The sequence below is a fragment of the Giraffa tippelskirchi genome, chromosome 9, assembly GCF_054371585.1.
Source record: "Giraffa tippelskirchi isolate mGirTip1 chromosome 9, T2T-mGirTip1v1.2.pri, whole genome shotgun sequence".
Classification (NCBI taxonomy): domain Eukaryota; kingdom Metazoa; phylum Chordata; class Mammalia; order Artiodactyla; family Giraffidae; genus Giraffa; species Giraffa tippelskirchi.
This window is the reverse complement of record NC_137283.1, coordinates 150,095,649-150,109,787: the sequence shown is the minus strand read 5'-3', so window position 1 is coordinate 150,109,787 and position 14,139 is coordinate 150,095,649. Positions and strand designations below refer to the sequence as shown.

Here is a 14,139-nt window from a genome sequence, read left to right as displayed (position 1 = left end):
ACAATCCTTCAAAATGCATTGGCATTGAAATTTTGAAGGAAAAATAAACAAATGGGACCGAAGCAAATTTGCAAGTGATATGCTGGTCTAATTTCAATACTGCTGTGTTTCTGGGACTCAGGAAGCCCGAGGAGAGGGAGAGTGATGTGAGAAGGGCAGGTCAGTGGAACAGTCAGCACACAGAGGACATTTATCAGTTAAGTTTCCCACCCGAACTGGCACCGGAAACAATAACTGGGTTGGCTGAAAAGTTCCTTCAAGTTTTCATAAGATGGTATGGAAAAGCCTAAGGAAACTCAATACAATGAAAAGGTCAATGATCATCCAAGGCAAGCTCAAGATGGGGAAGTAGGAGGCCTTGAGCTCTCCCCTCCATGACCTTCTTGCCAGAAATTCTTCCCTGACCTCTGATCAATTTCTATTAATTAGGGACACCAAAATGACAAAATGATCTAACTAGGAAGATTCTGGCTATCAGCCCAAGCAGAGCTCAAGTACACTTCCAAGGAGTGGGAGGAATGAGTACCAACAGCCCCGGCTGTGACGAACTGGCCCTGGGCGGGACCTCCGCGTGGAGGAACGCCTGGGGCCACAGAAGTGCTTGCTGAGCCTGCCTCAAAGGAAAGCATCCACTCCTCTGACCTGGCATCCTTCACTCCTGCAAAACTGGGATCCAGGTGGCAAAGAGAGAGATGGGTGGCCCCGAGACCTGTCTTGCCATCTTGGTCCCGCTTCTGATTGTCTGGTTCAGCGGGACGCCCGGCGGTGAGTTCGGGGATGAAACCGCGGGAGGCGCGGGGAAGTTACGACCTGAACAGGGCGGGCGGCCTGCGCGAGGATTCGCGAAACTTCTTCGGGGTGGCGCCGCCGCCCCCTCCTCTTTTCCTTCCCCTCGGTCCTTTGCTCCTCCCCCGAGCTACTTGCCTGCTCTCCGGGGCAGAACAGGGGTGCCTTGGGTGAAGCAGTAATGCGGGGAGTTTGAGAGGTGACGCTAGGAGAAGAGGGGGCCAAACCGCTACAGGGAATGCTGTTGAGGCCCCCCAGGGCCCAGCCCGCCCCTTGGAAGTGGGAGTCCTGGAGCCCGGCGGGCTGGGACCCGTCGGCCTCCCCGCGGGGAAGGGACCCAGAACTGTCCCGAAAAGCGCAAGTCCGCGATCTGCGCGCAGCGCCCTTTCTGGTTCCTACTGCTGTCGGCCCTTGAAGGACCAGCGCTCTTTATCACCGATCAGTTAGCACCTGCAGGGCGGCCGGGGCGAGGAGAGCTCGGCGGCCGTCCGGGGTTCGGGCAGGGGTGGGCCGCGGCGGGTGGCCGAGCTTCTCCTGGGCGGTGGAGGCGGGAGCTCCGAGCCGGACGGACGTGCGGGCCCGTCTCCCGGGACGCGCATCTTGACGGCCGCCGCCGGTACCGCTCGGGTCAGTTAGGCTGCCTTCCGCCCCGGGCCCCCTGCCCCCGGAACTCCAACGTACTGTATCAGTGTTTGGGCTCGAGCTGTCCTGTCCTGGCAAAGTAGATTCTGAAGTTATGATACTAAATGCAGCTCAACTTGACAGTAACTTCAAAAAGCTTCACAGTCTTCGAGTTGAAACGAAGGAAAAGTTGCCATCCAGAAATTGAGGAAGTAAAACTTCAGCCTTGGACAAAAGGGCCAGCAGAGGAACCCATTTATGATCCTGTACTTGCAGCTCCAGCCGTTGTCTGCACGTGTGTTTTATATCAGCCTAGGGATTTGCTGTCCAGTTATATTTCTTGTAGTACTAGTATTAGCTGTTTTGCATCTTCATAGTATGAAAAGGATTGAACTGGAACATGACATCGGCACCAGCAGTAGTTCCCAAGGGCTGTCTCAGTCCCAGTAGTTCCCAGATGTCTCAGTATGTGGGAGGCAACACACCCAACAATACAACCCCCATCTCCAGTTATCCTACCTCGTGGGTACAGGAGTAGGGCTTGTGAAGTATCACTCTTTTGGAGGCCAGAGCTAAGGTGAATGATATCAAAATACCTATCCAGGGAGAGGAACTCAAAAGATGTACTCTAAGAAGGTGCCTTTTGGTGTACTTCCTACGGGGTTTATGTAGATGAAAAAGATCCAGATAAAGAGCAACAAGCATTTGTAAAAACAGTTAGAGATCAAGCTTCTGAAATTCAGGTGACAACGATGCTCCCTGAAAGTTGTAGGCTACGAGATCTTCATCACAGAAATCTTCCTATTACCCATGTGTGAACAGAAGAAGGGGAAAAGCCCATGGTGGATTGCCTTGCATGAACTGGGGTTATCTTAAATTGTTTTTATGGCAGTGCAAATATATAGAGGCCAATAGTCTGCAGGCAACTTCTCAACAAAACCTAGTTCACATGGCTGCTCAGATTGCCTGTGGAATGAGCTACCTGATCAGAAGAGAAGTCCTCCACAAAGACCTGGTAGCTAGGAGCTCTATCACTGATGACAACTTCAAGTTAAGAGCAAAGCCAATCCCTCTCCAGAGTCTTGTTCCCCTTGGACTCTCACTGTCTAGGGAACAACAAAAACACAGGATCGATGGATGGCTTTTGAAAGTCTGGTTAATAATGAGTTCTCCAGCCTTCCCTGGTGATCCGGTGGCTAAGACTCCACACTCCCACTACAGGGGCCTGGGTTCAATGCCTGGTGGGGGAACTGGATCCTGTATGTCGCAACTGAGAAGTCAGCATGCTACTACTAAAAGAGCCCACGTGTTTATGACTCTGGCCAAACGCCCTTCAGTGGACATCTACCGGTTTGATGTGGCCGAGTACCTGAAAGAGGGTTACCAAATACCCCAGACTCTCAACTGTCCTGATGAACCATTTATGTGATGGCTTGTGCTGGGCCTTCGATCCAGAGGAGAGGTGCAGTTCCAGCAAAGGGCCCGGTGTCTCACAGAGGTCCATGCAGCTCTGGGGGCCTGTGTCTGACTCTCCTCTCTCAGTCCCCCAGGGTCAGGAGGAAGGTGCCTGTCGAGGCCCACTTGGAGCCAGCCAGTCACATACATCACCCAGCATCACAGAAGCACATGTGTCTTCCAGAACATGTGCCTTAGGAATGCTTTAGCATCTCAACTTTCTAAGACATATTTAATGATGTGGAATACTTTCTCAATATCACTTTTATTAGGTTTAGCTGAAAATGTTTGTGTAAATTTTTTACGCATAGTTGCCTTTGAGGTATAGGTATATTCTTACAAAAGAGTTTTAAAATTGTTTAAACACACATATTTGAACTAACGATCTTACTACCAACTGCTTTTTCTTTTCTTAACTTCTACAAGGTAATGCAGTTGATTCACCTTTAAAGTTTTGCTTTTTTTTCACTAGTTTTAGGAATGATTTGTCTTCAACATGCAGTACTTTTCTTAGGAAAACAGAAACCGTCCGGCAGTTATGGGCTAATGCCCCCCACTCCTTTATTACAGAGTAGCTACCTTGGTCCCAAGCGCCATACGGGAATCCACAGGCGTGAGCAGAGGGTAGTGGCCGTCTAACAGCTCTAGTGTCACCTGTAGGCCAGCTGCTGGTGGGTCTTGTTCGTTCCCTGTGGCCCTGCTTATGTCAAAACACATAACCACTTCTATCCTATGACGGCTGGCCTAGCTGAACTAATGATTAGGGGTTGATGAGCACACATGACGATGGGCAACCCCAGTCCATGACCAGAGGCCTCATCTCTGCCAGGCCCCAGGACCACACCGGGAGCCACGTTTACATGGTGTGACTTTCCCCACTGCAAGTGGCATGGCCTAGCTTCAGGACACTCAGGGTCTGTGTTGTGAGCTTTCAAGTAGAAGATGGCATGTAGCACCTTTCTGACCACAGATACCTCTGATGTCACCGGTTCTGCTGGGTCATCTGCCCAAGAAGCAGCTCCAGCCATGCTCATCGTTCACCAATTGTGACTGCTTTAATGCTGGGACAGCAGGTGGCAGCAGAGACCTAGAGTCTGCGAAGCCTAAACTATTTCTTCTGTACCATTCCAGGAAACCTAAGGCCACAGTGGTAGTTAAATGGAGATAGGATAGGGACCACACCCCTGCAGCCCTCGAGAGATTGTAGATTGGTACTTGTCTCTGTATTTCCTCCAGGATATTGTGTACACGTACTATTGGGGGATGGGGAGGTAGGGTCTGGAGTCTGAATCTGGAATTCACTAATACGGTAGCCTTCACCCCACGATCATTTACTGGCTACTCAGGTCTCCATGCATGTCACAAGTCCAGGGCATGTGAAATGACAGCTGTATGGTGTGTGGACCCAGTGATAACCACTGTAAGCAGAACCTGGACTGCTGTCCATTGATGGCCTGGTACCCTGTGCATCACTGCAACAATTGGGGCATCAGGATGATACTACGGTTCCTGTGCATGATGTTAGAAACACACTAGGTGCAATGTGAATGTGAGAGTAGTTTCTGCTTCTGCAGGTTCACTTACCCCAGTAAATAACCATGTGGCTCTTTGGGAAAGAATGGAAGGACTTTTGCACTAGATGTGGTGATGAAAGGGTCCTCTTCTTTAGATTGTGGCTTCTGTCTTTGGTGGCTGTGCTCTGAGATGTGGCTCAGATCTGGAAAATGGGCCTGGATCAGATGTTTGGTAGGGATGGCTACCTTTGGCTTCCTCATCATCCAGCCTTGTGTTCTGTCTCTCTTTCTCTCTTTCAATGGTACAGTTTGTATCTAGGTTCCTGCTCATCTGTTTGCCTTTAGGATCACCCTGTGCTATGAGCCAGCATCATATTCTCGGCAGTCCGGCCCTGGCTGCATTGAGACTCTCTAATCACTTTGACCACTGCACCTACTTTTCTGTTGACCTAGAGCACCCCCACCTGGAATCTGATTTTTCCACAACTTCCATCCCTGTTCCTGATAGAAGCCCACAGAGCACCATGTCCTACCACCATCCCTGACCTTCTGCAAAAGTCATCCTTGAGCTATTGGAGGTGCTTCTCATCCAGGCTTTCCTCTCGGGCTCCATAGAGTCCATCAGGCTTTCCCATGGAGCTGGTGGACTGCACACTTTCCTGCCCTTTCATACCATGTCTGCCCTGGCAGATTCACTTCTCTGAGCCTTGGATCCCCTCCTCTACCACCTGCCTCGGAAGCTCTGGATTTTCTCTTTCATGCCATGTGGGATTCGAAGACCCATCAAAGTGGTAGATAAGCAGCATTTCCTGGCCTTCCTAAGTCCTCTGACCCCTAATTGTGAATTCTCCTTTCTGCAGCTTTGGGTCCTGTGTTGGCCTTATGAGCAGAGTAGAGATAATGTTATGTGGTTTCTCTGCTTTCTCAGCCTGTAGCTGGTGTTGGGGGGAAAGTGGGTCTTCCTGCTCTGCCAACCCAGCCCTGCAGCTTTACTGTGCTCTCACATAAGTAGGGGGAAGAGGTAATGGGTCTTCTTCTCCAAACCCTGCCCTCACCTGCGTTTTCCTTCACAGACTCTCACTCTCTTTGCTACAACTTCACCGTCAACCCTCAGCCCAATCCTGGAGAGCCATGGTGTGTGGTTCAAGGCCACGTAGATGGGAATGTTTTTCTCTCCTATGACTGTGGTGGCGACAAGATCCAATCCACAAGTCCATTGGGAGAGGAGGTGAAAACTACGAACTCTTGGGAAACACAGACAGAAACACTCAGAGACATCGGGGACTTTCTTGAGGGACAACTGCCTGACATTATACCAGAGAAACACATGACCAGGGGTGAGTTCAATTCAGTTCAGTTCAGTCGCTCAATCGTGTCCCACTCTGCATCCCCATGGACTGCAGCATGCCAGGCTTCCCTGTCCTTCACCAACTCCCAGAGGTTGCTCAAACTCATGTCCATCGAGTCTAAGGGTGAGTTAGGAAATCCAAATGCTGAAGAAGCACACTGGGGGCTTTGCTGCATCCATTGCTTATGGGTAAAATATTCAACTGGAGTTTGGTCCTTCCCTCGTAATCCAGCGGAAGGAGGGAGCCTTGGAGGAGAGAACAGGGCCAGATTAGCTGAGCCCAAGGGAGGTGGACCAAGGTGAGGCAAAGAATTTGTCAAGTCCAGAGCCTGAGCTCTTTCTTTTCCTCCGTGGGGTCAGGCCCTCTGATGCTGCAGGCCAGGATGACGTGCTGGTGTGAAGACGATGGACACAGCAGTGGATCCTGGCAGTTTTGCTTCAATGGACAAATGTGCCTCCTCTTTGATTCAGAGAATGGACACTGGACCGTGGTTCATTCTGGAGGGAGACTCATGAAGGAGAAGTGGGAGAATGATAGAGCTGTGACCGACTTCTTGAAGAAGGTCTCCATGGGAGACTGTCGGACCTGGCTTCAGGATTTTATGGTGCCCTGGGAGGAAATGTTGAAGAGCGCAGGTGAGACAAGTATAATGAAGTGGTAGTCCACTCAGTGTGATATGGACCCCCCCTCTGTGTGTACATGTGTGTGTCTGTGTGTCTGTGTCTGTGTGTGTTTTGGCAAAGTGATCCATCGAAAGTGAGCTGTTCCTGAAACATGGATGGACCTAGAGAGTGTCATACTGAGTCATGTAAGTCAGAAAGAGATGGAGAAATATCATATGACATGCCTTATATGTGGAATCTAAAAAGAAATAGTACAAAAGAATTTACAAAAGAGAAAGTGACTCACAGACTTAGAAAACAAGCTTATGGTTCCCCAGGGGAAGGGATAGGTAGGGACTTTGGGAAGGTCATGTACACACCGCTCTGTGTCAAATGGATAACCAGCAAGCTCCCCCTGAATAGCACATGGAACTCTCCTCAATGTTATGGGCCAGCCTGGATGGGAGAGGGGTTTAGGGGACAAGGGGTACATGTATATCTATGGCTGAATCCTGTCACTGTTCACCTGAAACTATCGTAACATTGTTAATGGCTATACCCCAATTAACAGTGTTTTCGGTGTGAATAAAAACAAAAGGATGTAAAAAAACAAATTTAAAAAGTGAGTTGTCCTGGGAGAACAGTGACCCGGGGGTGCTCTGGCATCCTCCTTCCTCTTCCACCTCCTGACGTCTCTCCTCACAGCACAGGCCTTTACATGAAAGAACATGGATTTTTGCTGATCCCAATCCTGTAGACATCTTTTTGATTTCTGGGATTTATTTCTCACTGTACCCTCTTTCCAGAATCTTCTTTTAATTGTCACCAATGCTACTTCTGGAAATCTGTCAATACCACCTCTGCTCTCAGCTCCTGAGGACTCCATCCTCATGTCACCACCTCTGTGTCACAGCAGGACTGAGTGGCTGTGTTGGAAACCTTGCTCCCCCATTAGCTGTCAGAGCCCTGTGAGGACTGGGCTGCTCCCTGCCCCCATCTCACCTGAGGATCTGTCACTGGGGCCTCCATGTGATGGGTGCAAGCTGTCTGCACATTAGGGGTACCTGGATCAGGGGGGTGAGGAGGCATCTGCTGAGTTTGGGGTCTGGACAAGGGCTTCACTCTTACTCTCCTTGCAGCATCACTGACCACCGTCCCCCCTACAGTGCAGCCCATGGCCACAGCCATCGATCTCAAAACCGGGATCATCCTTGGAGTTCTCGCCGGTTTCATCATAATGGGCATCGTAGCCTGGATCCTTTACAAGAACAGGTACTGAGTGCAGAATTCAGAGGGAAGCCTGGGGCACGTGGCCTGGTGTGAGGATGGAGAAGGTGAATCCCAGCCAACCCCTGCCCCTCACTGAACCTCCTCATTCTGAAAATGAGCAGGTGGATAAGATCCCATATCACCTGAGAGCAGAACTCAGACAAGTTCAGCCCTGACTTCTGAAAGGTCCCCACGGTCAGGCGACATTGTGAAAAGGGAGGGGCGTTCACTAGGCTGAGGGCCTATTGATGCTTAAAGGGTTTAGCCAAGTCCCCTGACTGAGCACAGACTGCTGGCTGGCAGGGCCCAGGGTAGGTGGTGTGAGAGCAGCAGGCACTCAGGGCAAGGGCAGGACTCACGGGGGCTGAGAGCAGCACTGGGGCTCCACATGATGTGTCAGCGGGGAGGGGACCCACCCAGAGGAGACCCACCCAGGGGGCCAAGATGAGATGGGCCGGGCTCTAATCCCAGGAGGAAGGGGTGGGAAGGCCTTTGCAGACCCAACTGCAATGGCCTGTTCTCACAGGAAATGCCTTGGGTCAAGCAGGCAAGGCAGGAGCCCAAGAGCAGAGACTGTGGGAAGGGGTTAGGCCAGGCCTGCGCTCCTGGAGCAGCAGCAGTTACAAATCAGCCTGTGGCCTCCTGGGGACCCAGAGCCTCCATCACTGAGCGGTCCTGCCTTGAGCAGAGGTGACAGGATGGTGGGCCTGAGCTGGGGTGGCGGCGCCCAGCTGGGCTGTACCAGGAAGTGATGCGGGGCAGGGACCCTGGTCCTGAGAGCTGTGTGTGCTGCTGGCTCAGAGGCTGGAGGGGAGTGAAGGAAGGAGGTTTGCCTGCAGCCTCCCAAGGCTGTCAGGAAGCAAGGCCTGTCCTCCGGGGACCTGCTCCCTGGTCCTTTAGGCCCCCCTCGGGGAGGATCCGGACCTGAGTAAAGGCAGCAGATTGATTTCTCACTGGCTCCAGTCCTGAGCCTCAGAAGGGCGTGTCAGGGCCTGGGGTTTCTCTGTGATGCAGGAAGGAAGGAGGAGGTGACAAGAAGCTGCTGGGCCTGGGGTGGGGGTGGGGGTGGAAGACATAGAAGCCCCTCAATGAGGGCGGGGCTGGAGGGGGTCTCAGGAGGGGCAGCCCCAGAAAGTGACAGGAGTTCCTCAGCCTCCTGGACCAACACCCCTTTATTTTCTACAGGAGATGGTGCTTCTAAGAAGCCACAACAGATGCTCTGTTGGCCTCATGAAACAGTCTTTCCTTGACAGCCATTGTTTTCCTTCTGTGCACTTTAGAGCCAGGAGATCAGAGCCAGGCTTTCTGAGTCTGCCTTCCAAATATGATGATGCAATATCTGCATTGTTTCATGACTCTGGTCACATCTGGTGAACAGCCTCCTCAGTCTCTTTTTTTTCCCCATCCTCTTTTGCCTCTTTCTCTTGGTTATAAATGATGGAATCCCTGCAATGAAATGTTCAACTTCTTGAACAAGAAATCTCCTCAAATAGGACACTTTCTGTCTTCTTCTAGTTTGAGAAAAATCAGACTCTTCTCTGTATGGCAATCTCATTGTTGCACATGATGATAATGCAAGAAAAATACCACCTGCTGTTACAGGACTCAGGGATTCTTTCTATGTTCAGAGAAACAACTTCAGAGTGTTTTCAAGAGAACAAAATATTATGTCTGAATGTCTCTTTTAGTCATTTTATTTCCTAATATGAATATTTAAGTCAGTATCTTGCTATTGCAAAAGACATAAATATTCCAAGTTTCCTTTTCTAATCAAGGACGGAACTCGGGACATTTCATCCTTTTTCTACCTTATGGGATCAAATAGAACTGATGATTCAGCTACGTTTATTGTGGAAGCAGAGAATAAAAAGAATGCTCTTAAAGTAATGTGCAGGCTAGCTGTCGATCCCAAACAGTATCCTGATAACCTGGATCCAAAGATATATTCTGGAACTTGTGCAATAAAATCGTTTTTTATTTCATCGAGATCCGCACCCTCAGTGGTGACTCTCCTGTGTTCCTCTATGTCTCCCCCTCTCGAAGGAGAAGCCAGACTTCACCACACAAACTATGTCTGTTTTGAAAAGTAGATTTATTTCCCCATAGACAGAGGATCATATTCAGAATAGATAATGAAGTACTACAAATAAATAAGATAAATTGTAATTTTTGGCCACTGCTTGAGCTGTTCACATATGGTGAATTGTTGTTCAGTAGCTAAGTCAGGTCCAACTCTGTGACCCCACGGACTATAGCACGCCAGGCTTCCCTGTCTCTCACTATCTCCTGGAGTTTTTCAAACTCATGTCCATTGAGTCAGTGATGCCATCCAACCATCTCATCCTCTGTTGCCCCATTCTCTTCCTGCCCTCAATCTATGCCATCATGAGGAACTTTTCCAGGGACTTGGCTCTTCACATCAGGAAGGTAAAGTATTGGAGTTTCATCACCAGCATCAGTCCTTCCAATGAATATTCAGGGTTGGCTCTTCACATCAGGAAGGTAAAGTATTGGAGTTTCATCACCAGCATCAGTCCTTCCAATGAATATTCAGGGTTGACTTCCTTTAGGATTGACTGGTTTGATCCTCTTGCAGTCCAAGGGACTCTCAAGAGTCTTATCTAGCACCACAATTCAAAAGCATCATTTCTTCAGCACTCAGCCTTCTTTACAGTCCAACTCTCACATAAGTGCATGACTACTGGAAAATCCATAGCTTTGACTGGACAGACCTTTATTGGCAAAGTGATGTCTTTGCATTGCACATCCTACTCAACATCTTTCTATTTTCTTGTCAAACCAATTTTACCACTTAACCTTGATGGTCAGTTTTTCTTTCTTATCATGCATGTGTTCTCTGGGGGAGCACTTTTTATTTCCTTTAAGTACTTTTCTTTGCATTCACAACTTGACCAACTGTTGGATAGAAAAAGCTTCTGTTAGGTCCTTCTCGGTTCTGTCTTTTATTGTGTCCATCTTTAAATGAAATATTCCCTTGGTATCTCAAATTTTCTTGAAGAGATCTCTAGGCTTTCCCTTTCTATTGTTTTCCTCTCTTTGCCTTGATCATCTAGGAAGCTTTTCTTATCTCTCCTTGCTATTCTTGGGAATTATGCATTCAGATGGATATATCTTTCCTTTTCTCCTTTGCCTTTCACCTCTCTTCTTTTCTCAGCTATTTCTAAGGACTCCTCAATCATTTTGTCTTCTTGCATTTCTTTTTCTTGGGGATGGTTTTGGTCAGCACCTTCTGTACAATGTCATGAACCTCCGTCCATAGTTCTTCAAGCACTCTGTGTACCAGACATAATCCCTTGAATCTATTTGTCCTTTCCACTGTATAATATAAGACATTTGATTTAGGTCATAGCTGAATTGCCTAGTGGTTTTTCTTACTTTCTTCAGTTTAAGTCTGAATTTTGTAATACAGAGCAAATGATCTGAGCCACAGTCAGCTCCCTGTCTTGTTTTTGCTCCTGTATAGACACTCTCCACCTTTGGCTACAAGGAATATAATCTGTCTGATTTCAGTATTGACCATCGGGTGATGTCCATGTGTAGAATCATCTCTTGTTTCGTTGGAACAGTGTTTTTGCTATGACTAGTGTGTTCTCTTGGCAAAACTCAAAATAACCTTTGTTTCCTTCATTTTGTACTCCACGGCATGAAGGTACAGCAAAACCTCAGAGATATTCTAGGCTGTGTTCCAGACCGGGGCAATAAATTGAATATCATAATAAAGTAAATCACACACATTTTTCATTTCCCACTATGTATATAGTTTTGTTGACATTGTCTGAAGTCTGTTAAGTGTGCAATAGCTTTATGACTAAATAAATAATATACAGAATTTCATTAACAACAATTTGTTTCTAAAATAAAGTCATTTGAGAATCATCTGTGCCTTCACAAGTCAAAATCTTTTTGCTGGTGGACGGTCTTGTCTCAGTCTCTGTGTCTGCTGACTGATCAGGATGGTGATTGCTGAAGGTTGGGGTGGGTAGGGCAATTTCTGAAAAGAAGATACAGTGAAGTTTGCCACATCGTTTGACTCTTCCTTTCACAGATTTCTTTGTAGCATGCAATGCTCTTTAACAGCATTTTAACCCACAGTAGAACTTCTTTCAAAACTGGAGTTAATCCTCTGCAGTCTGCTGCTGCTTTTTTCAACCAAGTTTACGTTATGTTCTAAATCCTTTGTTGTCATTTCAACAATCTTCATAGGTTGTTCAGCAAGAGCAGTTTCTGTCTCAAGAAACCACTTCCTTTCCTCATGCATGAGAATGAACTCTCTTTCATTTCAGCTTTATGATGAAATTGCAGCAATTCAGCCACATCTTCAGGCTCAGGCTTTACTTCTAGCTCCCTTCTTATTTCCACTACATCTGCAGTTACTTCCTCCAGTGATTTCTTGAACCCCTCAAGGTCATCTGTGAAGGTAGGAATCACCTTCTCCCAAACTCGCCTTAATGTTGATATTTCCACCTATTCCCATGAGTCAGTGTTTTCAATGGAATCTATAATCATGAATCCATTGTAGAGGGACTTCCCTGGTGGTCTAGTGATGAAGAATCCACCTTCAAATGCGAGGAATGATGGCTTGATCCCTGTTCAGGGGACTAAGGTCCCACATACTGCCAAGCAGCTAAGCTCACCTGTTGCCACTACTGAGCCAAGGCACTGAAACTAGAGACCTTTGTCCCGCAATGAATGATCATGCATGACCCAACGAAGATCCTGTCTGCCTCAACTAAGACCCATGGAACCAAATACATAAATAAATAAATAATATTTTTAGAAAAGACGATATGCTTTTTAAAAAAAATAAAATCAGTCCAGAAAGTTTTCAGTTGACTTTGCTCAGATCCAGAAGAGGAATAACTATCTATGCAGCTATACCCTTAAAATATATTTCTTAAATGCTGTTACTTGAGCATCAAAATTGCTCCTTGAACCATGTGCTGCAGACCGGATGTTGTGTTGGCAGCTATGAAAACAATGTGGATCTCATTGTACTTCTCCATCAGATTCTGGGATGCTTTGTCAATCAGCAGTAATATTTTGAAAGGAATCTTTCATTCTGAGCAGCAGGTCTCAACATTGGACTTCAAATATTTGGCCACCAATGTTGTGAACAGATATGCTGTCATCCAGGCTTCATTGTTTCATTTATGGAGCACAGGCAGAACAGAATCAGCCTAATTCGAAAGGGGCTTAGAATTTTCCAAGTGGTAAGTGACCACTGACTTCCAGTAATCTGCTGCATTAGCCCTTATCAAGAGAATCAGCATGTTCTTGGAATCTTTGAAGCCAGGCATTGACTACTCCTCTCTAGGTATCAAAGGCCTGGCAGGCATCTTCTTCCAGTAGATGGCTCTTTTATCTATACTGGAAAACTTGAACTTCATGTAGCCACCTTCATAGATTATCTTAGCTAAATCTTTTGGATAACTTGCGGCAGCTTCTATGTCAGGTCCTGTCCTACCTTCTACTTTACTTTATGGAGATGGCTTCTTTCCTTAAACTTCATGAACCACCCCCTGCTATCTTCAAATTTTTCTTCTGCAGCTTTCTCACCTCTCTAAGGCTTCATAGCAATGAAGAGAGTTGGGGCTTTGATCTCGACCAGACTTTGGGTTCAGAAAATGTTGTGGCTGATTGGATCTTCTATCCAGACCCGTAAAACTTTCTTCATATCAGCAATAAGGATGTTTTACATTCTCAGAAACAGACTCCCATATTAAAGAATGAACTTACAGTTTCTGGGGGGAAGGAGGCAGAAAGGGATAGTTAGTTAGGGAGTTTGGGAAGGTCATGTACACACTGCTCTATTTAAAATGGATAACCATCAAGGACTTATGTATGGCATATGGTGTGTCTGTGTGTGCACACTCAGTCATATCCAACTCTTTCTGTCTTCATGGACTGTAGCCTGCCAGCTCCTCTGTCCATGGAATTTTCCAGTCAAGAATACCAAAGTGGGTTGCCATTTCCTACTCCAGGGGATCTTCCCAGCCCAAGGATCAAACCCACAACTCTGATCACTATTCTGTGGCTGTCCTGTCAGGAGGGGAGTCTAGGGAGAATGGATGTATGTATGTATACGGGCGAGTCCCTTAGCTGTTCACCTGAAACTATCCCAACACTGTTTGTAAATCAGCTATACCTAATACATAATAAAAAGGTTTTACAAAATAGATTGTTTTTCAGATGGAGTCGTTCGAGACAATTCTGGGAAAAAGAGACAAAGAGATGAAAAACCCAACTGCCACTTTTGAAGAACCCAGGGCAAAAGCAGGATGCCTCACATGCCCCCAGCACACATGAACACTTAAGGGTTCAGCCAGTCACCTACGCCACCCCTCTGACTGACCCCTGGACACACCCCTCCCCTCACCCCATAGAAGGGACCAGCTCGCCCCACCACTTCGGGGAGTGAGCAAGCAAGGAACCTGTTGTTTGTTCTCCCTCCCCTCTGCTGCAGCAGGAGCCCCAATAAAGCCTTGCCTCAATTTCTTTTAATTAATAAATTTGATTAATTTC

The 14,139-nt window shown here is 47.5% G+C and overlaps 1 protein-coding gene and 1 long non-coding RNA gene across 13 annotated transcripts in view; one reads left to right on the top strand and one right to left on the bottom strand.

The window, feature by feature from the left end:
- LOC145521413 (uncharacterized) overlaps nt 1-1,395 on the bottom strand; it is a 7,094-nt gene extending 5,699 nt beyond the window's left edge. The window contains exon 1 of the long non-coding RNA XR_014065372.1: nt 643-1,395. This is a non-coding gene — a long non-coding RNA (uncharacterized LOC145521413). The remainder of the gene's footprint in view (nt 1-642) is intronic.
- LOC145521406 (UL16-binding protein 1-like) lies at nt 592-14,139 on the top strand. Of its 12 annotated transcripts, XM_081529973.1 has the most exons (6): nt 3,798-4,012; nt 5,067-5,167; nt 5,450-5,713; nt 6,085-6,360; nt 7,467-7,599; nt 13,807-14,139. In XM_081529973.1, exons 2-6 carry the CDS (start codon nt 5,140-5,142, stop codon nt 13,850-13,852), a joined length of 747 nt encoding a protein of 248 aa, XP_081386099.1. In that variant the 5' UTR covers nt 3,798-4,012; nt 5,067-5,139; the 3' UTR covers nt 13,853-14,139. The 12 variants fall into 12 exon arrangements, with proteins under 12 accessions (XP_081386102.1, XP_081386101.1, XP_081386092.1 ...); XM_081529976.1 differs by lacking the exons at nt 3,798-4,012; nt 5,067-5,167 and adding an exon at nt 592-765 and having other exon boundaries at nt 6,196-6,360; XM_081529975.1 differs by lacking the exons at nt 3,798-4,012; nt 5,067-5,167 and adding an exon at nt 592-765 and having other exon boundaries at nt 6,196-6,360; nt 13,795-14,139.

What these genes read in the sequence shown, in the direction of transcription:
- LOC145521406 (XM_081529965.1), top strand. Translation starts at nt 693, where the DNA reads ATGGGTGGCCCCGAGACCTGTCTTGCCATCTTGGTCCCGCTTCTGATT. An exon ending in AGAGAAACACATGACCAGGG is followed by an intron (nt 5,714 to 6,084) that starts GTGAGTTCAATT and finishes CCGTGGGGTCAG; the next exon opens with GCCCTCTGATGCTGCAGGCC. An exon ending in GGAAATGTTGAAGAGCGCAG is followed by an intron (nt 6,361 to 7,466) that starts GTGAGACAAGTA and finishes CTCTCCTTGCAG; the next exon opens with CATCACTGACCACCGTCCCC.